Raw genomic sequence first — 23,710 nt, forward strand, 5'->3', positions numbered from 1 at the left:
AGCACAGGACACGTGTGTGGGACCTGACTCGAGCGCATTTTTATTGAACGTTTATAACTGTTAAAAACATGTATAAAATTGGTCCTGTTTCAGAAACAAGGCACGCATAGTCATGTCAATGTTCAGTGTTCATGTCATTATTAGCATTATCATTTATCAACATCATCATCATCAGTATCATCAGCACGTTCCATCTCAGTATTTGTCTAATGGTAGTATCAAGCATTCCCTAATATAAAAACACGTTCCAATTTTTTTTTCACAGAGGTTAAATTTTATTCCGAGCAGCAAGACAATATTCATGCAAAGACGGGAGTGGAGGAGAAGATGCGAGCTGACTGGACTGATGGGTCTTTAATAGTAGGTCTCCCGTTCCACCCAACCTGGACACACGGCGGAGGAAAACAAACACACATGATTTAGAGGCAACTTCTTGCATAGATTGGACAGTTTTAATGATTTATTTAAAATCATGCAAAGACAGTGGAGGAAGACAGATTTACAAAAGGATAAGACCCACGTTTCTCCACCCTCACTTTTGGAGAAACGTGGCCCAAATGTGCAGAAGAACAAGAAGAAGGAAAGAGTATAAAGTAATGGATTCTGTGCTCACCTCCTGGGCTGCGTCTGAGGATCAGCTTACGGATTTCATCATAGATAAAGATAAGCAGGGAGTAGGGCAAGGCGCAGAACCACCAGTTGGGCCTGGAAAACACACACACAAAAGACCGTGAGAAACTGATCCAGGGCCCCGGGCCGAGAGTCAGCTAGCTTTGCACAACCGGCTGGGTTTTTGTGTTTTACTCACTTGAGAGGGTACATTCTGAGGGCAACGTCCATGCCAGGGCAATAAGAGAGGAAGGCAGCCAGGGCTGTCTCCTCAAACAGCCCGAAGATCAGGATCTTGTTCCTGAAACACACAAGGGGAACAATCAAGACTCTGTTTTTGTGGAATTTAAACCTGAAAATAGCTGGATTTTAACCGCTTGGTGCCAGGATTCCAAACTGCAGCTAACAGGGGACCAAGGCTAACCGCAGTCTGCAATGCCTTTTAAATACAGTTCATGTTGTTTACAGCCTGAAATAAACAGGGAGGTTAACTGGAGTTCCTCTGAGAAAAGCAGAACGGCTCACATACTGTGAAATAAGAGGGTGTGATATTCACATAAGCTGCTGTTTCAGTAGCAGAGCAGAAGTGATTTTTTGGCCAAAAGAACAGCCACGGCTCAGATTTAGCGATGGCAGAGGAGACTGAAACTCACCTCATGCCCTGCTGGAAGACAGAGTTCCTCCTGGTCTTACAGATGATCAGATCGGCCCACTGCACGATGACGATGCTGACGAAGAACGCCGTGTGGCAGGTGAACTCCACGATCTTCCTTTGCTCGTAAGTCTGACGGGGGAAACAAATATTTAAACCATGTGTTTGACGGCCAAATCTTAACCTTTACTTGTGGTCTACACAAGAAATGCCACCCACCCACTGCTGGCCATAGCTGTCTTCCAGGTCGTTGATGTATTTATTATCCCAGGACACTCGGATGCCCACCAGGGTGGAGGGCAGGAAGCCGTTTTCAGCCAGAATCACAAAGTAGGTGAAGAAGCCCGCCAGCGCCTGGATCATACCTGCAGGAACGAAATGTGAAAGCATGACCGAGCTTTATCTAATAATTAATAATCTTTGACAAATTTCAGTTTCACGCTTTAAGAATAAATAAGCTTAATTCATTCTGTTTAGAAATTGAGATTTAGTTTAGGATCAATAAACAATTAGGTGGCAAATTGATTAATTCAATTTGGGGGATTTTCTTTGAGGACTAAATCATTTGTCACCGGATGAATGACTGAGTAAACAAATAAATGAGATTAGGTCGTCTTCTGAGGAAATTAGAGGCCTAATCCAATTAATCAGATTTACTGCTCTTTTAGTAAATATAATTTTGGAATGCATAATAGGATAATATATTAAAAGAATACTACAGACGGGTTTATATCTGTGCAGTAAAAATAAAAAGGACAACACAAATGTCTCAACAAAACTAGGTCCAAAAAGTTACTTGCGTGTCTTTTGCTCTTATAAGGGAGGTTCAGGAGGCTGACAAACAATTTTTGGCGTCATTACCGAAGAGGGGGAAATCAAAAGCCAGAGGCGCTGCTCTGTCGTCGCTCTGTCGTCACTCAAAACACACACAAACGCACACACTCTAGTGCTCTATCAGAGCAAGCCTATTTCTGGTGCATGCCACTCTTTGGGTTATCTCGGACAGATACTGGGATGCCTTTTCAGAAGAAACTGCAGAGCAACCGTGGATAGCATGGTTTGATTTCGGCTGGGACCTTGGTAAAGCCGGATTTGAAATTACCGATCTGTCCGTAAGCGATGCTGATGAGCCTCTCGTTCACCAGTTTGTCTGTTTTGGGGTTTCTGGGCTGCCTCTTCATGATGTCGCTCTCAGCTGCTTCGTAAGCCAGGGAGATAGCAGGGACCTGGGAGACAGATAACAAACTTATTGACGTAATGGAATATATACACTCATGAATGTACTTTTTTTTTTTTACATTCCATTGTCAAGATGGCGAAAATGAACACTAATGCAACACAAAGGTGATCGAGAAAATGAGTCCGCACCATGTCGGTTCCCAGGTCGATACAGAGGATGGTGACGGTTCCCAGGGGCAGAGGGATGTTGGCGATGATGAAGAAGAGGAAGGGCGTGATCTCGGGGATGTTACTGGTCAGAGTGTATGCGATGGACTTCTTCAAGTTGTCAAAGATCAGACGACCTGATCAAAACATAACGTACACGAATAAAGTCATTGCTGTGCAAAATAATCTGACAAACTTTTTTTTTGCAAATTAAGAATTAATTCAGGTTTTAACTTTTGAGCACAATCTCTTACCTTCTTCCACTCCGGTAACGATGGAGGCAAAGTTGTCGTCCAGCAGGATCATGTCAGCGGCCTGCTTGGAGACGTCAGATCCAGAGATCCCCATGGCAACACCGATGTCAGCCTTTTTAAGAGCAGGAGAGTCGTTCACACCATCACCTGTCACGGCCACGATGGCGCCCTGCAGAGGGGAGAGGAAATGGGTTATTTTGTGTTCGTATATATTGAGTGGTCGTTGCCCTGAAATGTTACGATGGATATGTTATTTAAAATCTACTTTGAAGACTATTATATATTAGACTGATTTTGTGTCTGTATAAAAAAAAGAACATGTAACTTCCTTATTAGAGAAGTCGCCATTCTTACTTTTCAATTGTCTTCACACTGTATTAATGAGATATTTGCTGTTGTGTGAAATAAAATAGGTTTCTTACATAATAAAATAACCATTTCTTAAAACCCAACAACACCTTGCAGTACATCACACAAGAGTAATAAAAAATACAAATAAAATAAAAAATCTAATTCGTCAAGTTGCCATGCAATTCTGCAAGCAGTGAAAGAATGTATTCAAATTTATTTTGATCTTATTGTGACTGCAAATAAAAAGAAACTTCGAAGACATGACTTTTTGAAATATTTGCTTTAAGAATATTTCACATCCCCTCAGGTAAATAAACAGCTGAACACAAATGTTCTACACAATTGATTGGATATTAAATTACATTTCAGTTCACAATAGTTTTCTACTTCTGTCTGCTTGAAGGACCATACTTAACATAACTGTGCTCCTTTAAAAACAGATTCTGCTCTGATTTAATTCAAAACGGAACCTGAATACTCACTCGTGAAATTAGATTATTTTCCAGTTATTTTGCAAAAATGTATCATTCTAACAATTCATACAAAACTTTAAATTATAATTAATGGACAAAGCCAAGCATGAATAATCATACCACTTAGACATCAGTCACCACAACAGTCCTCATAAATAAGCATTAAGGGTTGTGTGGGGATATCAAATATTCATGTGTGTATTTACATAATACGGTCCAGGCCCACGCCGCATTGGCCAAACTGCAAGAAAGGATTACAAACACACCTGTCTCTGGCAGCCCTCCACGATGATCAGTTTCTGCTGCGGGGACGTCCTGGCGAAGACGATCTCCGTATGATACTTCAGGATGTCGTCCAGCTGCTCTGGGGCCAGATCCTTCAGGTCTCCGCCGTGGACAACACAGGCCTTGGCGTCTCTGGAGGGAGCACACAGCCGTTAGGTCACTAACGCATTCAGACATGGACCCACACAGCAAAATGAACCCGGTTATATGCTAACAGGGTTTCTCAGTATTGCCCATACCTCGGGTTGACTTCATTGATTGGGATGTTCAGACGAGCAGCAATGTCCTCAACGGTTTCGTTGCCTTCAGAGATGATTCCCACACCCTTAGCAATGGCCTTAGCTGTGATTGGATGATCACCTGTCACCATGATTACCTAGGAGAAGGGAATGGTGTGCTGATGAGTTTAAGGAATCAACACGGCATTAATGCATTCAAAATACAAATCCATGAGCAACTGTCGCAAAAGTAAAATGTGGCTTTTTGACATACCTTGATTCCAGCGCTCCTGCATTTGCCGACAGCGTCAGGCACAGCAGCACGAGGAGGATCGATCATGGACATGAGGCCGATGAAGCACAGCTTCTCAGTGGGGAAGTTCACTTCCTCAGTGTCAAAAGCAAAGCCCTCTGGGAACTGGTCATCGGGGAGGTTGAAATGGCAAAAACCTGGCCGGAGCAGGACAAGAACAAAAAGTCAAAGACGGAATCGTGGCGATAATATTGAATTTGACCTTTATGCCAAATCTTTAAATAGTAGATCAGTATCCTGCATGCTTACCCAGCACTCTCTCTCCCAGGCCTCCCAGTTCCAGGTAAGCGTTCTGGAAAGCGTCTTTCATCTCGTCATCCAGTGGCTGCTCTTTGCCCTGCATCATGATGGTGGAGCAGCGGTCCAGGATCCTCTCTGGGGCTCCTTTCATCACCAGCAGGTGCTTGGACTCTCCCTCAGATGCTGAGATCTTATGAATGGAAAGCTACGGACACAAAGGACAGATACAAGAGGGAAGCGTCAGCATCCGTGCTTTTAAATATCGAAAGTAGAAGGGGAATGGCTTGATATACGTTTTTTTTTAAATTATTATTTCTTAACTATTGAAGAATTTAAGATTTATTTTTCCAAATGTCTTTTGCAGAGTTCATTTAACTTTTCTGTTTTACCATCAACATAAGGTGGAAAAAAACTGACAAATAATATTTTAATAAGCCTATGACATTTACATTTTAAAAATATCCAAAAACTAATTAACTGCACCTGAAAACAACTCAAAAAAACAAATTGTTTCCGTTGCCTTCAGATTAGAAATACTGACACCTTCATACCTGGTATTTGTTGGTGGAGTTGAACGGGATCTCTGAAATCTTGGGGTTTTTATCTCTCATTTCCGAAACTGATCCGCAGCACAGCTCGATACATTTGAGCAGAGCTGACTCAGAGGCGTCACCGGCCACATCTCTCTGGTGGAGGAACACAGGAGAACATCTATCATACGCACAAAGATTTCTTTCCGTAATAAATCGGTGGGCTTGATAAACAGCAACACCATGTTTACCCTCCTTTCACTCCTGAACCTGTGGGGGAAAGAATAATGAGCAGTGGAGAGAGCCACAATGGCAGCCAGACATTTACAGTTGATTAACACACACAGATACAGTACATGCACGCACACGCACACACACACACACACACAGCTACAGTGGTGAAAACCAAGGAAATGGTTCCTACAATGACTTACTGTGTGTGTGTGTGTGTTGGGCGGAGTTGAGAATAATTATGTGATTGCAACATGTGTGCATATACTCCTGGGAGAGTGGAAGCTGGAAAACAAGCCTGTTGGTGTGAGCCGTAAACATCTCTATAAAATTGGAACTACATAATCACTGAAGAAGTTGTAGAAAGTTTGGAATGTTTCATGTTTTCAAATCATCTTTATTAAAATAATGAAAAAGAGAACTAAATAGATAAATATTTGAATATTTATGTGTCTGAAACCATTTTATCCTCTTTGAAAAATGGAAGACATAATGAATAATATCAATCACAAATAAGAAGGAGAAAAGCACAATATGAGGGAGGAACACTTGGTTTTGGTGTCATTTTGGAATTCTTTAAAAAAGAGCACATTCAATTTGCAAATGAGTGAACAATGCAGGACCTCTAGCTCGTTCCTACATCATGAGCGGAGAAACTTAAGGCTGAGAACAACAGGGGAGGCTTTGTTGCTGTTGAACAATAATAATACAATCTTCTGTTTTTAGCTCTCAGAGCCAATTATTTTCTACAGAGCTCATGTGATCTGAAGGTTCTCTTGATGTTTGGTGTCATTTATTCAAGTGAGCAGAAGAAGAGGAGTGTAAGGAGTATTAGCGTACCTTCAGGATGGGAATGATGGCCTGCTCGGCCAGGAAGACGGCGCGGTTGCAGAGTCCAGCGACTCTGGCCAGGGCAGCCCAGGTGGCTGAGCTCCTGTCGAAGGAGGCGCCGCTCTGGTTCTCTGTGGTGTCCGCCTCGTGGATCTGGTTGTCGAACCACATGTGGGCCACGGTCATCCTGTTCTGAGTCAGGGTGCCGGTTTTGTCGGAGCAGATGGTGGAGGTGGAGCCCAGGGTCTCGACGGCTTCCAGGTTCTTCACCAGGCAGTTCTTCTTGGCCATACGCTTCGCAGTCAGGGTCAGACACACCTAGAGAAGGGATTGCTCGGGTTAGTCGGAGAGCTGAGTCACCGTTTGGATCCATTTTATACCCAAGAAACAGCAGGACTCACAGTGACAGTAGCCAGGAGACCTTCTGGCACGTTGGCGACGATGATACCGATGAGGAAGATGACGGCCTCCAGCCAGCTGTATCCAAGGATGAGGGACAGGACGAAGAATGACACGCCGAGGAAAACAGCCACGCCGGTGATGATGTGGATGAAGTGCTCGATCTCGATGGAGATGGGAGTGCGTCCGACTTCGAGTCCAGAGGCTAGAGTGGCGATGCGGCCCATGACGGTACGATCTCCGGTGCTGATCACGATACCACGAGCAGTTCCTGGGGTGAGAAGGATTTTTTATGACATCTCTGACTCACTGCAGTCCCTCTGAACTACATGTCTGTCTCTGAAAAGCCGCCGCCATACCTTCAACACAGTTGGTGGAGAAGAAAGCAATGTTCCTGGTCTCCAGCGGGTTCTCATTGGAGAAGTCAGGAGTACGAGTCTGGGGCTCTGATTCACCAGTCAGAGAGGAGTTATCCACCTGAGGAATGAGACATAGACTTTGATTTATAATAAAAAAAATAAATGAAAACAAAAGGAGAAGAAAAAATATATAAAAACAGGAAGATGACTGCCAAAATACCCATTGCTAGAGGAGGTAAACAAAACATTCTCCTCCACCGTCATTCCTTTTTTTCTGCAGTTGTCAGGTCTCAGAATGGATCACAGACATGATTTTTTCACCATAATAAATGAAATGTCACTGTCTTGTAATTAAATATTAACGAAAAAGATCTGAAATCCACATTAAAGACACAGAAGTAGCAATTTAGCACTGAGCTTAAATAAAGTCGTCTCTTAAAAAGGAAGCGCACATCACAAATCTAATAAGGTTCAAGGTTCTGACAAATAGATCTGTTTTTCAAGTGTCAAACAAGGCGCAGTGGTAGACAGAAATTCAAAAAGTCAAGGTGCCGCTGTAATGTTTTGAGTGAGAAGTGGCTTTCAAGCTAAATTGCGAAAATGTGGATCCTAGATAGAAGAAAACCGCTCGTGTCCAGAGCTGCCCACCTTGCAGCCGTGGGCGGAGATGATTCGGAGATCGGCAGGGATCCTGTCGCCACCTTTCACCTCCACTAAATCGCCAACGACCACCTCCTCGGCGTTGAGGCTCTTCTTTTCACCATCACGGACGACCAGGGCTTGCTACGAGACAAGATGGGATGGAGACGAACACTTTTTGTATGAAAAGGAGAACAAGAGGTCAGTGGATTGATTTCCAGGGCGTTTAACATGCCGTCTCATCCATTCCCTCATGGGAATCCCGACATTATTATAATAATAAAGACAATTAAGACAAACTCCAAAATTCAGACGTCAAGAGGGCTCCTTTTTTTAGGCAATGTGATATCTTAGAATCTTAGAAGACGTATGGAAACTTGGATGAAACCAAAAGACGATAAATGAATAAAAAGGTTTAAATTGCAAGGTGAGGGGTACCTGTGGGACCAGGTTCTTAAAGGAGTCCATGATCTTGGAGCTCTTGGCCTCTTGGTAGTAGGAGAAACAACCAGTGATGATGACGACAGCAGAAAGCACAACACCCAGGTACAACTGTGAACAGACAAAAAAAGACATTAAAAATACCACTCAAAAACAAGAAAAGTTCCACATCAAGATAAAACCATGCACCATATTGTCACATATTCTTACATTATCATTGGCAGGCTCATCCTCCATTGCAGCCTGGATACCATAGGCCAGGAAACAGAGGATGGCACCAGTCCACAGGAGCATGGAGAACCCGCCAAACATCTGGATGAACAAAGAGCAGAAGGGACCTTTTCACGACTGGAATTTATGCAACTTCAAAATTAGACTGTGGTTACATCTAATGCTTAACACGGAGGATAAAAAAACAGAAAGCATTGATATCAACAGTGAGGATGTTACCTGTTTGCAGAATTTGACCCACTCTGGGGTGGTGGGAGGAGGAGTGAGGGCGTTGGGGCCATCACGGGCCAGAATCTCAGCAGCCTTTGCACTTGTCAAACCCTGATATGAGGAGAACACACAAATTCAAATTCACACACGTCACACTTTCATCCAGATTCAAAGACGTGACTGATAACAATAATGGAAGTCCGGTGAATGGCCATTTCTAATTCTAAATGTCATTGGAAGCACAGCCCTATTGTTTGCCAGCCAACTGCACAAGTAGACTGACACTCCCTGACATATATTTAAATCCAAGGGGAGCTGTAGGTGATGCTGCGTTGCCTAGCAACACACAATCAACAGTAGAACGTCAGTCTCCTTCGTCAGCAGGTAGGAAAAAGAAAGCGGCGGAAGAATGAGGTAAAGGCCAAGACGAGGTGAACAGTTTCATATGAAATCAGGGCAGGGGGAGGGGGGTTATGTTTGTGCAGCTAATTAATTATTCACGACTGCTGCATGTGAGCGCACGCAGAGCCCGGAGACCCCAGTTTAGAGGTACTGATTAAGCATTCTCCTTGATCTTTCCGGCATGACCAGGACACATTTGCATGAGGGGAGTGGGCGAGCTGGAGTGTGTGATTAAAGGTAAGGGGGAGGGGGGTGTAGGGTTGTTTTAAGCCCCGGTCATCTCTCCGTTCATCTGTTCACACCTTTCATCAGGAGGCTTCTGAGGTGACACTTGTAATGAGCTCACATTTCACACCGTCTGTCAATATTTCTATCGGACTAAAACAATAAATTCAAGAGATTTCAGTTACAGCTGTTTACGAATGAAACATATCAATTAGCAGAAAACCAAGAACGCATCTAGTTCTTTTTTAGATTTATTTTGCTTTTTTTTACCATTATAGGTGTTTGCATCATCTCCTTTCCCTTCCATATCATTTATTTATTCATCCTCATGTTTGGTGGAGGTAATACCAGAAGAAGATGAACATGGTTGTAAATCAGGGGTTATCAGATCTGGCATTACAGAGAAATGAAAAGAACAGAATGTATGTACAGCTTGGAATTTTTGGAAATGTACCAGTTTTCTTTTATTGCAGAGAGTCGGGTGAGAGGATCGCAAATTAAATCAACTCTTATATCTGTTCAGTAAATATGAAGCTACAGGCAGCAGCCATTTTAGCTTAGCACAAAGACAGCATAAATGCTTCAAAAGTCACATATTCAACATCTTATGCTCAATAATAATATTTCTTAGCGACATCGGATTTGTTTAATCCCAAACATGTTTTTCAGTGGGCTGTCTGCCATGATGTGTCTTGGTAGTCTCTGCTCCCACAGTAGGCTCAGACAAACTGCCTACGAAAAATTATCAAATCTGCAAGAACGAATTTTTTTAAAAGGGCCAACAATGTTTGGTTTGTAGAACGTGGGGGAAATATTTGATATTTACTACAAATGTTCTGTTGGGAGGGAAATTTTGAACTCTATTCACGTTTTAAGCCAAAAAAACAAGTTATATTAGGAAGAAAGAAATCATCCATCTGTTTTTCCCTTCAATATTTCCCCTCCTCTTCCTCCTCGACCGACACTTTGTTTAATAAACCCAGGGACGGCTGAGCACGCCCTCAGCGACTCTTCGCCTCAGCTGCTGATATTTGATATATTTTCGATCTCTGTGATAAATGCAGCCAATTTGATGGAAATAGTCTTTTCAAAATCACATTACGATGCCTGAGTTTGGAGACGGGAACGTTTTGCTGCCTTTTAGTGTTTGACACATTTAAAAACACACATATCATCTCATCTCACTCACGTTGTTGAGGTCTGTTCCATATTTGCGATTGAGCTCATCCAGGGTCAGCTTGTGATCATCCTGGAGGGACACACAGAAGAGACGGTGGCATCAGTCCAGTGTTTATGTCTGCGTGCGTGCGTGCGTGCGTGCGTGCGTGTGAGTGTGTATTCAATATGCCAAAGGCCAGTGACATTTATGCTGCATTGTCTGCTGACCTTTCATTTCAAAATGACTAGCTCTCACAAGGTAGAGCTGGAACAATGACAAAGAAATGTTCACAGTTTAGGGGAGAGGTTGAATGGATGGATCAGGAGCCCAAAAAAGGAAGGAAGAGAGCGACAGAAAAGAGTAGACATGTTGGTGCTGGTAAAATTACAGAAATCAAAAGTACATTTTAGGAGGACAATTTTAAGATAGAAGTATGGAGAAGTAAAGACTGTAATGGTTCCAGAAATCTGATGGATTTATAAGTGTAAAGAATAATAAAAATTGTATGATTTTATTCTTGATTCTTCATATTTTTAGTTCATGTATCCAAGAGAAATCTGGCAAATGCATGAAGAGAGAGGTGAGAGAAATATGAGCAAGAGCGGGAGACGGTGGAAAAATCAAACCGAGACTCTCACCATATCCACTTCCTTCTTCAGCTCGTCCATGTCCTTCTCTTTCTTCTTCCCCTTCCCTTTCTTCTTGCCGCCCTGCTCCGAGGTCGCAGCCAGCTCATACTGTTCACGTCCTTCCTGGAAACACGATGAAGGGGGAATAAAAGAAAAATATGAGAATCCCAATGTCTTCCTTTTCAAAGTCAGTTTTTGTATTAAGTGATGAGCAAGTACAACAGGTCCTTCAACCACAGCAGCCTGAAGGGTCAAATAACATTTACCTGTTGTCATACCAACTCTTTTCACAGGGAATGAGCTGGTTAGAAATAAATACAAGTGAATGTTTGATCAAATGTTTGAATGTTTGTATTTTAGCTCGGCTTCTGTCTCTCGTACAAACACATTCGTCTCATAATAGTCTTAAATCTGTGCCAACATAATCAATACTTGGTTAAGTTAAAAAAGCTATTTCTTTTTACATCAAAGTCCCTTAAAACAAATCCTTTTGTGGCCATTTAGATTTAAACTTCTTTGAGTCGTAATAGGGGACTGATGAGCAGAAAAACATATTTGAAGGAGCAGGGGAATGCCTACTTACACCTATGAACGTTCCCATTGGACGATACTAGCTGTCAGTCACACGGTATCATTGCCACAGTGAAGTGCTTTGGCCACAATTTGCGACCTGAGCACAACTGACATCTGATGACTCCATTTGTCATCCTGCATCTTTTTAAGCTTCCATGTGGGTAAATGCACTTAGAACCAGATATAAACCACTAAACTGCAAACTTCAACAGTCCAAGAAGAGAACAGAAGTTCCTCTTAACTCGTCACACAGAGTTAGGGTGAAATATCCATGGGCCTGTCAGACGCGCGGAGAGTGAATAAAGTTTTTCATTCAGGCTTTATCATCACCACTGCCATCTGTCGCTGCAAACAGATCTCCACGGGGAACCACTTTTTCAGAACATGCAAACTTTTTGAAAGACTTTTTAAAACTCTTCCATCAGTAAGACCACTTGCTTTTATAGTTCATGTGGAGACACTTTTGAGTAATTCATGCAGAATCGAAACATCGATTTTTTCGTTTTTGAACCCACTTGATTTTCACTTGTTGCAGGTTTTTCCAATTTCAGACTAAACCACAGATGTTAATCTACTGAAATAAAATAATTTCTGAGGATCAGTAAAAACTGGTCACTTTGACCGTCTGCATCGAGGGAGGAGCAGGAGTCATGGTGTTTCTGGTCTGTTGAGAGATAAGAGCCTGTTTTTATCATGTCGAGGCAGATTAGGCAGCTGCATGACACAAATTTCACTTGTTTAAACAGCAATGTCTCAGCCTTAAATACATAGAGCTCCATTCATTCACCAGCTTTACCACTCAAAACCTAACCGATAAACTACCTCAGCCAACACCCAGAGTGGAGTCATTCACTGGTTATCACACCTGGGGACAGTTTGTCACACAACTGTTCTCACTTTAGGCAAGAAAAACTTTAATTACACAGAGAAGGTCTTGGTAAAGACCTAGATCAATTAAAAATAATAAAACACACTTCAGGTACAGAAATGTCCCTTATCTGTGCGACTCGTCTCTCTCTCTCTCGTCATCCCCTGTCACTTTAGCACACCCTGTCCTCTCCGCTGGCTCCTCAACAGACATCACGCCCCCCCCCCCCTTCTCATTATCAGTAGCCGCTGTAGCCGACAGTGCAACAAAAGGCCCGGGCAAAGATAGTGTCTTTCAGACGGCTGTAAGCCAGAGGGTGTGGGAGACAGAGTGACAGAGAGAGGGTGAGATAAAGGGAGGGGAGAATAAGGAGGTGAGACGAGAGACGAGGGGAGAGAGGGTGGGGGGGGGTGAAGTGAAATTTAAAAAGACGAATACTTGCAACAATTCAGCAACAGTGGGTGCTAAATGTATTAGTAAATTATCATTTTCACAAGTACATGAACTGCACACTCTGAGCACTGAGAACCATTATCATAATATATGATAACATTTAATCAATCTGCTAATTGTGATATTCTCTGCTATAGGATTGCACGACACAAAGATATTGATATTTAACAGTTGTTAGATATAGCCAATACAGACGTAGCGCTGCCCTTTGCTATCTGACAGTAGATCTTTTGCTTTAAATGTGAATGAGTATCTTTTTTGGATCAATCAATAAGTGACGGTTCAGGATGAGGTCAAGTCCGCTACCTCAGTCCAGACTGAAATATCTCAACAACTATCGGAATTCAGCAAAAATACTCCCCAGAGGGTGAATCCTCACTTCCGCAATCTCTTGATGCATCTACCAGCAACACATATTTCGGCACAGACGTGATGTTTGCTGCGGGACACACTCAGCCTCAATCTTGTGTCTATACTCATGTTTGTTCAATCCTGTGTATATCACTTTCCTCTTATAGGTTAACAGAATAAATTGGTCATAGTATATTTCATGGATTCTATAATTGATAGGATTGTTCTATTCAATCTAGTACTGATTACTTGAAAATAGAAACTGTTGTGATGCAGTTCTATTGTTACTTTATCAAAATAGAGAAGGAAAGGAAGTGGTTGTTAAAATATCAACATCCAGATGTGACATACATGTGTTTGAGGCTGTCACCCTAATGTGCAGCATCACTGAACATATGTAACACATGTAGGACTCTTAGCATGTGTGTGTGTGAGAGCCACAGAGGGACAGCCAAACCTGTGTGTTTCAGGTAGCTACTACGAGATTGTGGAGCTATAAGCCAGCATTGATTAGCAGTTAAGGCTCATCTATAATTCAACACTGTACAAGGATCAGAGGTGTTAGCATGTTAGCAGGGAGGGAGGCTGCCCAGTGACTACTAATGAGCCATTTGTCTGCACGCAATGCCACAGTGTGCAGCAACCATTTCGAAAACTCTTCAGACGGTGATATTTTGGACACAAAATGACCCGAGCGTGGCGCCACCGCACCGACACGACCAAATATGGTTATCATGGACGTGGTCCCTGTCACAATAATATGCTAACTAATATGGTTTTTCTATTGCATTCAACTTTTTTCAAAGTTTCCCAGGGAGCCACCAGAGCAGAGTTTGTGATCCCAGCACATGTTGTTGTTGTTGCTCCAGCCCCCTGGTTGGTAAAGCTGGGAAAACAGAGTCAGGTCCTGGATCACGCGGCCTCTGGACCCCGAAGGGCCCCCAGGGGCCATCTGGCTTTAGGCAAATGATTCACAAACAGTGGTCCAAAACCTGAAACTGGGACACACGCTTAGTTCAGACATGAGAATGAAATTAGAGGATTATTTGAGCCTCCTTGAAATGTTTGTTTATTTATAACATAAAACTACAATAGATCAATCAAAATAAAAGCATTTAACTGCCTTAGAATATGAATGTACTACTAGATATTTAGAAATATTAAGAAATTAGATAAATATTGATGCTATAGTAACAATATTATTTTTGCAGTAAAGTAATAATTTGTTTGTGAGTTATCATAACTGTCCAGGATGTGATCAACTTGCAGACAAAGATTTATTCTGCAAAATTTTCTTTGTTTAAATAAAAAATTAGTACATGTCCACAATCCTCCAGTTTCAGCTTCAAAAATGTAAATAATTCCCATTTTTATTTGTCATGTATGATGACAATGCAAATTCAGGCCAGTTGCAGTCCCAGTTAATAATTTAAAAGTTTTACACATCTGAAGACTAATCAAATAAGATAAGTGAGGCGATCAAACAGCGATCAAACACACGCTCTTTGGTGACCTGAAGTGTTTGCATAGCGACCAATAAGGCCTGCACAATCCAAACACATGATAGTTTGAGTGCACCGCTGAAATGCCACAATAGAAATGTTGAGAGCACATCGTCCCCGACAAGCAGACTCCGAGGGGTTGATATTCAAACATTAAACTAAGCTGCTCCCATGCACGTCGAGACGAGCAGTTGTTTAAAAGAAGTGACGAGCTGGAGCCACAGCGTCACAGCCTCACCCCCGCATCTGCTTGTGACATTTCCTTCAAAAGACAGAGCAAACTGGAAAAATCAAGTTACCCAGTTGAGCAGTCTCAAAGCGTGGCCTCGCACGTCTACCACCAGCTCTGTTCACTCCATCTCAGCTTTGGATCGGCGAGTTTTCGGCATTAGCATCTTGGCATGTCGGTCCAACACCAATATGCAGCTCTTCTACCAGTCAACAACTTTAAAAGGACAAAAACATTTCTCTCACGGTTTTTGAACTTGCTGCTTAGTGACTGCACACGTGGTAATTACCAGATTTGAGGGAGATTCCCCATTTTAAAAAGAGACGGCTTCACTTTTAACAAACGAGACAAATCAAGTCGTGTGAGACCGCCTCGCCCTCAGATGAGCTGTACTGAGGCCTGTCAGGGGTTTCGTCTCGTCTTCGGCACGCTGCACAGAAATGAGGGCAGCCAGTCCATACCACTTCCTGGTGAAATGTTTATGACAGCACAGCACATGTCACTTGACTGATGCTAAATACATTCATTTTATGATGAAAAGTGTTTTAGTTTCATATCCAAAATAATCCCCATCCATACAAGAAAATTCATCCATACAGAAAATAAAACGGATTGTGGACCACATCATAGTTTCCAAACCTCTCAGTTTTTCCAAACCTCAGTTTTTCCAAGCTGCTCCATCGTAGCTGCTGGAAAACTTCAGACTCGCATGGAAGGCAGGTGAAGGTGTAGCGACAGAGATGCGTTGTGTGGATGTAGCCGGACTACCACTTAGATATTAGAAATCAGATGCTGAGCAGAGTTCTTTTTCTGGGTGTAAAAAGAAGGCCTGAAAGCACGATTTAGATTTTCATGTTTGGAAATAAAATGTAAGCATCAACGACCTCAGCGTTTTAAGCTCTCAGGCACAGCTCTGGTTTATAGTATTAATAACATGGACACCATCTTGTACAGAACATCATAGCCCACATATTTTTGGGATGTTGATTTGGCAACACTGCAGCACAGCTCAAAGCCTGGATACTTGCACTAATCATCACGCGGGATGCTTCAGCTAGCTTTTCATGCCCAGTGCTGTGTTAAAGCTGTTTGAGTTCACAGATCTGATAATGCTCAATATTTTACAGAAAGCTCTTGCAGCAGAGAAGATGCAAACATTTCCACTTTCCAGAAATATTCTGGATAACTGGAAAACTGCCGTGTTCCCTTTAGCTATTCAACTCTCTCGATTGGTCAAGATGAAATAATCTCAACAACTGTTACATGGACTGGAGTGAAATTTTGTAATTTGGTGACCCTGCAACTTTTCTTCTAGCATCTACAGCACGTTGACATTTGTAATATCTGTAACTATAGCAACTATACCCTATACTGCAGCCAGCCACTAGGTAGTGATCGAGACAGCTTCACTTTAGGGGAGCCGTCATGTCGTCTATCTTTTTATACAGTTTATGATTTACAAGGTTGCATAAAAGCATTTTCTGTTTTTTATCATAAAAGATGTTGTTCTCCTACACAGCAAGAGAAAATAAAAACCTTTCAAGAGAGAGTGTGGTGGGAGACTGATATACCGACAGAACAAAGCTCTCAAGCAAACGCGCGCACAGGCACACACAGGAGCTGATTAGACGTGGAACAATGGCCCTTTGTGCTGCTCACATTAAATCTGCATCAAAAACACAAACAAAACACTCAAATCTTTTCATGTGACTCTTAAGACCACAGACATGAGGGCGACTTATTTGCCAGTGATGCTGACCAACACCACATTTGCTTCATTCTTCATGAAGACTTGTGAGAATATCACAATTAAATTTACAAAATAGCTTTCGTACACCGTCAGATTCTCAGAAACCAGACCTCAGCGGACATTTGAACACATTCTTAGTGCAGATTACACACTCAAATCCCTCATTTGGTGACGTCATGTTCCATTTTTCCTCCTTAAGTGGTGTTTTTATGCGTGAATGAGGCCTGACACTGGTCCTGAGTCATCTGAGGAGTGTGAAGTGGCCTTCATATGTGGCTAAGCCGGAGTTAGGAAAATGATGAATGGGGGGAGTTGTGCTTGAATGACAAGAAGAAATGCTCTCCAGAAATCGAGCAGGAGAATGAATGAGCCTCTGAACTTAAGCAAGAATTTCTGAGCACGCCTTCCCTCCCGTTCCCTTGAGAGAACCACGTCCTGAAGGCTCACACGTAGCAGAAGATAGCGCTCGGTCAAGTGGCTGCATATTTTAAAGAACACACTTTTTACAGGAAGAAATTAATTCCTATGAGGAGCCAGATACACAAGCTGCTCATTCAACTGTGGCGACACACACTCACACAGTCCTGGAACTGTGCCCCGTTGCTACCGGCGACTATTACAGCACCTCTTGAGATATGTGAATGGGCAATCACGTGTTGCAGCCCCTTCCCCCACCCTCTCTGTCTCCCTCCTCTTTCATTTCTTCCCAATCATCCCTCTTTTCTGTTCAGACGGTGAAAAGCAGAGTGTGTTAATTTACACGGGAGCAGTGTTTAACTCTCCCTCCACGTCCAGTGCAACTTTCAGCTTTCCCCCCCGAGCAGAACAAAAGTGAATGGATGAGCGAATGAATGAACGAATGAATGCCTCTCCTTGTTGGAGACTTTGTGGGCGCTTCTCCGACCGCCCAGCACCGCTGAAATGAGAAATTCACAAACTGCCACCGTCAGACAAATGGTGAATTATCACTCCATCACCATCGCTTTCCTCAACTTATGAAGTAGAACTCCACCAAAGAGTCTCACACATATCCAGCCTGTTCCAAAAGCACATTTTAAGTAAATGTTTTGTTTTTTACTCATGGCTTCCTAACTATTTGTGATATTTTGCATCGGTTATTGTGTTTAGGTTGTGAACATAAATATTAACTTCCATTGAAACACAATCCTCTCTGCCAAGGTGGTTATGTTTTCACCCATCTGTTGGTTTCTTAGATTGTAAGAAAGATTGAGCAAAACCTACAAAACGGATTTCCACAAAATTTGCTGTAGATCCAAATAAGAATCTGGATCCAGTGGATTTAAATGTGGTTTCATAAGGGGACTGCTGTGCCTTGGTGGAGGAATCTAGTTCAAACTGTTTTGTGTTCCTTGTTTTCCAACCTTTTAGGAATGTCCGCTTTTCTGATTAAATTAAGGTGCATGCATAGATCTTCATTCATCCAACAAGACAAAGGATCTTTTTCCCTGACAAGCAAATATTTGATTGTATAAAAGGACTCTTTAAATTGTTCTTAATGTGGGAAAAAGCAAGTGTCTAAGGAGCAGAACAGGCAACCAGGAGTTCCTCTGGCACAGAATGAATGAAGCAGTAAATCAATGACTCCTTTTTTTTTTGCTTTCAGACCTTAGCCACTCCTCTGCTGCTTTAACTATTCAAGACACCATAGCTACAAGTTGCATCATTTCCTCGAGGAGGGAGGAGGGGGAGCTGAGTGGGTCACTTTGCCTTAAATTTTCAAACTTCCTGTCTTTTCACGTCATCGTAATCCCATGAACAAAGTGCCCAGTGATCCAGGCCGCAGTGCTGAGGACCCGGATTACGACATGTCATGGAAAAACACCGTATTTCTTCATGTAGGAGATGCACGGACACAGGCAGGGGAACAGTGCGCTCTGGAGTTTGTTATTTCTAATGTGAATGTTCCACTCCGGCCGAGCAACAGGCTCGCAGCGAAAGTTCAAAGAGCTGCCACGGAAAACAAAATCGAGCGGCTCAAGCTGCTTAGCCAAACAGAGGCGAGGAGGGAGCGAGCTGGCCTGTGAGAGAACTGGAGGAGAGAGGGAGGGAGGGAGGGAAGAGATGAAGGAAGGAAAAGAGCAGCAAAAAAGATAGATGAAACAAGGTACAGCAGATGGCTGGGGGGGGGGTTACAGGAGAGGAAGTCAGAGATGGAGTGAGTATGCGAGAGGGAGGGAGTGCGCTGTGTTCTGTCACAGACGAGGGGTGGCGTGTGACAAAAGCCCCGGTTAATACACAATGACTGCCAAGCGGAAAGAATGTTAAATCCTCAGAGAAAGAGCGAGGGAGAGGGACGGAGGGAAGGAAAACAGGTACAAACACAGAGAACAAGAGGGAAACAGACTGTGAAGGATGGATGTGAAGGTGCAGCCGTGGAGCCCCTCTGTCGGAGATGAAAAGGGCTGAGGGCTGCGGAGAGAGTGTGAAAAATAAAAACGGCAGTCCTCAACTCTGAGGCTTGTTTTGGGTGCGAGTGTTGCCGCTAAAGAGACATTTCATCACAATATGATTTCTCCTCTGTGCTCCAATCAGACCTGCTCGAGACAAGAGGCCTCTCCGGGTCTGTAGGTCAAGTGTGAAGGCTCCGAGAACAGTGGCCAAGACTCATACCATTCAGGAAGCAGCCTTTAAAGCTCTGTCTGAACCACACACACGATTTACACATTTGCACACTGGGTTAATGAGGATCTGCAGATCTATCAACTTATTGACTATTCAATTTAACATCTAAAGTGTGCAAGGAGTTAAAATGCATAAATTTAACTTAAAATATAAAACTGTTTGAGTTTCCATGTCTTCTAATGCCTAAAGGACAAATTAATAAACCTAACCTTGAAGTATTATCAACCAATACTCCTAAATTGTTTATTTTAATATTCAAATTGCCCTAAACTTGATATTTTGAATAATGCACACGTCTCCTGCATGATGATTTTTATGACTGCCAAGGAGGTTAGGTTTTTTTCGGAAGAAAATTGGTGCGGACACAGGAATTCACTTCCTTCAACATTGTGAAATTGGTTTATTTAAATAATTAATGAATCTTGATGGGTACGTTTAGGGGACTGATATCTTTCGAGTGTGGGCAGTTTGGTGCAGCTTGATTATAGATTTATTGTTGATAACAATAACACAAAAGAAGCTTTCCTCATCTTTTCCCTTCTCCAAATATCTGCAGACAGAGTTTTTACAATGAAATATGTATTTTTAAGTTGCTGTCATCATTATAATTCACCCAGTAAAGGAGGAATTATTGAGTGAGGTAAGATTATGAAATATTTAGCTGCATCGGTCTCCTGTGAGTTTCACAGCTGTCACAGAATCCCTGCTCTGCATCGCTGCATAGTTAAGCAGTCAGTGCAGACAAAAGTGATGATCAAGTTATTTTATTAGGATTGGAAACATATCGAGGTTTGCAGTTGATATGAACGGCATCCAACTAAAATAATTGAGGGCTGAATTATTGCCGTTTTGAGCCGCACCCCAATCACCGTCCTCTAAATCACGTCTGGGAGCCAAGTAGCTCAACAGTGGCAATGCAGGAACTGGTGCCTCTTGGCTCCTCTCAATAAAACCCCCTCCACCTCCCTCTTTCAAGCAATCAATCCCTCCTCTTCCTCCTCTCAGCTCACTTGCTTGCTTTCTGTCTGTTCATTGCAATCTGCAGCGTATGTGATGGGAAAACTGGAAAAGGGCAGTGAAGGAGTGATCTCATATTAAGATGTGGTTGAGAGGTTCATGTTCAAATCACGAAGGGGGAAACGGGGCAGAAAAATAACCATCACTGCAGAGGCTCCTCTCATACCTGTGCTCCCACTCCAGTGCCCTGATTCTTCTCCATTACAACACAACAACTTCTCATCCTCCCTCTCCTCCCCCCTCCAGTTCTCTTTCCTTACACCAGGAGAGGAGGGGAGACACAGTGGGGGGGTGGATGGAGGTTGGATGGGGGCAGGGCATGGCTTTCATCACATATGGGAGGAAGAAGAGAGGGAAAAAAAGAAATAGCAGCAGCAGGAGCAGCCAAGAGGAAAGATTTTCAGAATCGTAAATGATCTTCACGGAGGAAGGAGACTGAATGAGCCACCCTGCTTCACATCTCCCGCCAGATCTCTCAGTCCACCTTTTCTCTCCCCTCCGTCCATCTCTCCATCCCTTGCAGGCTGAATCTATAATGAGTGTTTCTAATGCGCAGTATGGAAGGGTGTGGCGACTAATATTTCAGGGTTCGATTTCCTGCCTCATACGTGCCTCTCAGGCAGGTCTGTGGAGAATTTCAACTTTGGTGCGAGGAACAATAACAATAACAGCTGCTGGTGAATTTGGGATGCGTCTTCTTTTGACGGGATCACGTTCAGAGGATGCCTGTGGTCAAAATCTCGAATGATCTGATGATGGAAACCACAGAAACACACACACACACAACCTCCTGCTTGAGCTCAAATATTCATTTTGTGACATGAAATCCAGGCTTGTGCGGAATGCACAGCCAAAAGAATCCCTCCTGCGATTGATTCCTGCAAGTGCAACACCACATGCATGTCATTTGCCTCCCACAAAAGTGCATGAGCCTGAAAAGTGGCCACACTCTTTGCCATTGTGCCTAAAAAAGGTGCGTAGATGCGACTTCAGATAAAGTTTCACACAATTGGTAACAGATCAAATCTCCCTGCAAGAAAGGAGGAGGGGGTTGTGCTTTCAACACATCCCTTCTACCCAGAATTCACAGCTGGATTGACAACTACTAAAATAAGAGCGAGAAGAAGAAAAACTGCTGCATATTAGTGGCACAGATGCTGGAAATTCCCACGCATGTTTGGTTACATTAAAGCACACGAGTGGAGTCCGTGAAGTAACCACCGCGGAGCTTCAACCCGCGGTTTCCTCACTTTAAACCGGGTTTGACTTGCATCTCTGCTCATGTCGTTCCGCAGAGAAACTTTGACAGTCCCGGGCGTTTGAGAACATCCCGTTATGTAACCGCACTCCGGTTTTGGGAGGCTCCTCCGAGAGCCACGGAAAACACTAACTTCTTCCCCCGCAAACAATGAGGTGAAAACAGGGGGTCTTGGGCTCGCGGGGTTCGCAAACACGGAAGTAGTAGTTTCTTTTCGGGCATTTGAAGAGAAATAGACATTTTTTTAAAACATGTGACACTTCAACATCCCATCACCGGCAGCGACGCAGATTTAGAGAAACCACTTGTTTGAATGGCGAAGTTTAAACCCCCCCTGCCCCACACACACACACACACGTATACTCACTCCTCTCCCCATGGCTGCCCAGTTGTCGATTTAATTCTCCCCAGTAAAAATTGAGAAAGAAAGAAAAAAGGAAATCCACCTTATAAATTATGTACAATAAAAAACCATTAAGTCACTATGAAGGATGTGCCCGTTGTTGTTGTTTTTTTTAAAGTTTTATATGTTTTCTCCCAGCACGTGTCACTCCTCCAGGACACACATCCGAGCTCGCGAGCCGCCGCCGCAGATCCTCCGATACTTATAGACGGCGTTCCTTCCATTGTGACGTCGACGCCGTTTGCCATGGTAACCCCACGGAGGGGGGCGGGGCGTCTGCCATTATTGGACGTTTTTCTCTCTCTCTCTCTCTCTCTCTCTCTCTCTCTCTCTCTCTCTCTTCCCCCCCCTTTTCTTTCAACACACACACACACACACACACACACTGATTGGACAACAAATCAAACATTATAAGACTTCTCAATCAATAACTGTTTAATATGAATAGATGGATACAGGGGAAATCTACAGAGAAGAGAGAGCTCAACAAACTGAGAAGACACTTTTTGGAGAAAACAACTTCATCAATTTGACAACACACGCAAATACAGAGAGAAAGTTGCAAGAGCGACAAAGGAAATGTTTCCAGGGGACCCAAAACAGTGAAGAACCTGGCTGTAGTTCAATGCTTCTTTTTTGGTGGGGGGGGGGGGGGTGTCCCAGGAAACATTTCCTTTTTGCAGCACGTTTCTGTATTTGCATGTGTTGATGAAGTTATTTTCATAATTCGCAGCGCGTTGAGCTCTCTCGGCCACTGTAGAAACAAGCACAAGGACCACATTGGAAAATGAGAACACAAATAACAGATAGTGATGCAGCATCCCACTTGATGCTTTGTATGTCAGATTGACCTTTAGCCTCAGGGTACCCTCAAGTTCGGCCTGTGTCATTAATTACAAGCAAAAACACTTGATGGCGCTAAGGTGCACCACTGAGGTTACGTCCCTGTGGACCCCTTAAATTGTGCAGAAGACCTTCAAACAGACCAGGGACATTCACCATCTTGTCCTATATTCTAAAAACCTGTTGAATCCCCGCAAAAACCAAAGCATAAAAACTTGTGTGTAGAACCGGTGTTACTGTAGGACACCTTTAGAGGGCAGACCAGAGAGCTTATAGAAAAACAGGATTCGAGTAATGTAAATAAAAATATGCAAACAGTCTAGGAGGTTGCTATTATCTTAACTGCCCCTGCTGTTCATGTGCATACTGCATCTTTCGGACATAGCATTGTATTCATTTCTGAGGACAGCATACAAGAGGCAGCCGTCACTGACACACAAACACAAGTTTCCTGCCTCACTCTTGTGCTGTGAAAAGAGGCCCACCCCCCCACACGCCTGACTCTAAACACACACACATTTAACAGCTGGGTTCCCCCCCCCCCCCCCCTCCCGCTACTTTGACATGGTTGTTGTGTGGTGATAGCGGACGGCCAACTTCTGAACCCTCTAAATGCAGAGCTGCACGAGCAGATTCACGTGAGACACCCTTGGCATCACTATGTCCATGAGGTTTTTTGGTCTAGTTGCAAAAATGAAAGCATCTGTTTACTACTTCTATGATGCAAAAACAAGTAAGTAAGAAGTGCTGCTT

The 23,710-nt window shown here is 43.2% G+C and overlaps 1 protein-coding gene across 1 annotated transcript; it reads right to left on the bottom strand.

Annotated features, from left to right (window-relative positions):
* Positions 1–17: 17 nt before the first annotated feature.
* On the bottom strand, positions 18–22,311 carry LOC109640221 (sodium/potassium-transporting ATPase subunit alpha-1). Its single transcript, XM_020104091.2, has 23 exons — positions 22,079–22,311; positions 11,077–11,190; positions 10,469–10,528; positions 8,662–8,763; positions 8,422–8,523; positions 8,209–8,322; positions 7,780–7,914; positions 7,132–7,249; positions 6,775–7,043; positions 6,383–6,691; positions 5,333–5,467; positions 4,791–4,986; positions 4,503–4,678; positions 4,250–4,386; positions 3,992–4,142; positions 2,902–3,070; positions 2,630–2,784; positions 2,364–2,487; positions 1,481–1,626; positions 1,263–1,393; positions 809–910; positions 614–705; positions 18–383 (listed from the first exon to the last, which is right to left on the bottom strand). The coding sequence occupies exons 1-23, from the start codon at positions 22,088–22,090 to the stop codon at positions 355–357; spliced, it is 3,078 nt and encodes a 1,025-aa protein (XP_019959650.1). The 5' UTR covers positions 22,091–22,311; the 3' UTR covers positions 18–354.
* Between the last annotated feature and the right edge of the window lie 1,399 nt (positions 22,312–23,710).

This window comes from Paralichthys olivaceus, chromosome 24, assembly GCF_024713975.1.
Source record: "Paralichthys olivaceus isolate ysfri-2021 chromosome 24, ASM2471397v2, whole genome shotgun sequence".
Taxonomy (NCBI): Eukaryota; Metazoa; Chordata; class Actinopteri; order Pleuronectiformes; family Paralichthyidae; genus Paralichthys; species Paralichthys olivaceus.

Bases quoted from the DNA above. Each gene is read 5' to 3' on its own strand.
- LOC109640221 (XM_020104091.2), bottom strand. The intron at 4,387-4,502 runs GTATGTCAAAAA...CCCTTCTCCTAG, and splicing joins GCAGGAGCGCTGGAATCAAG to GTAATCATGGTGACAGGTGA. The intron at 384-613 runs GTGAGCACAGAA...CCGTGTGTCCAG, and splicing joins CCTCAGACGCAGCCCAGGAG to GTTGGGTGGAACGGGAGACC.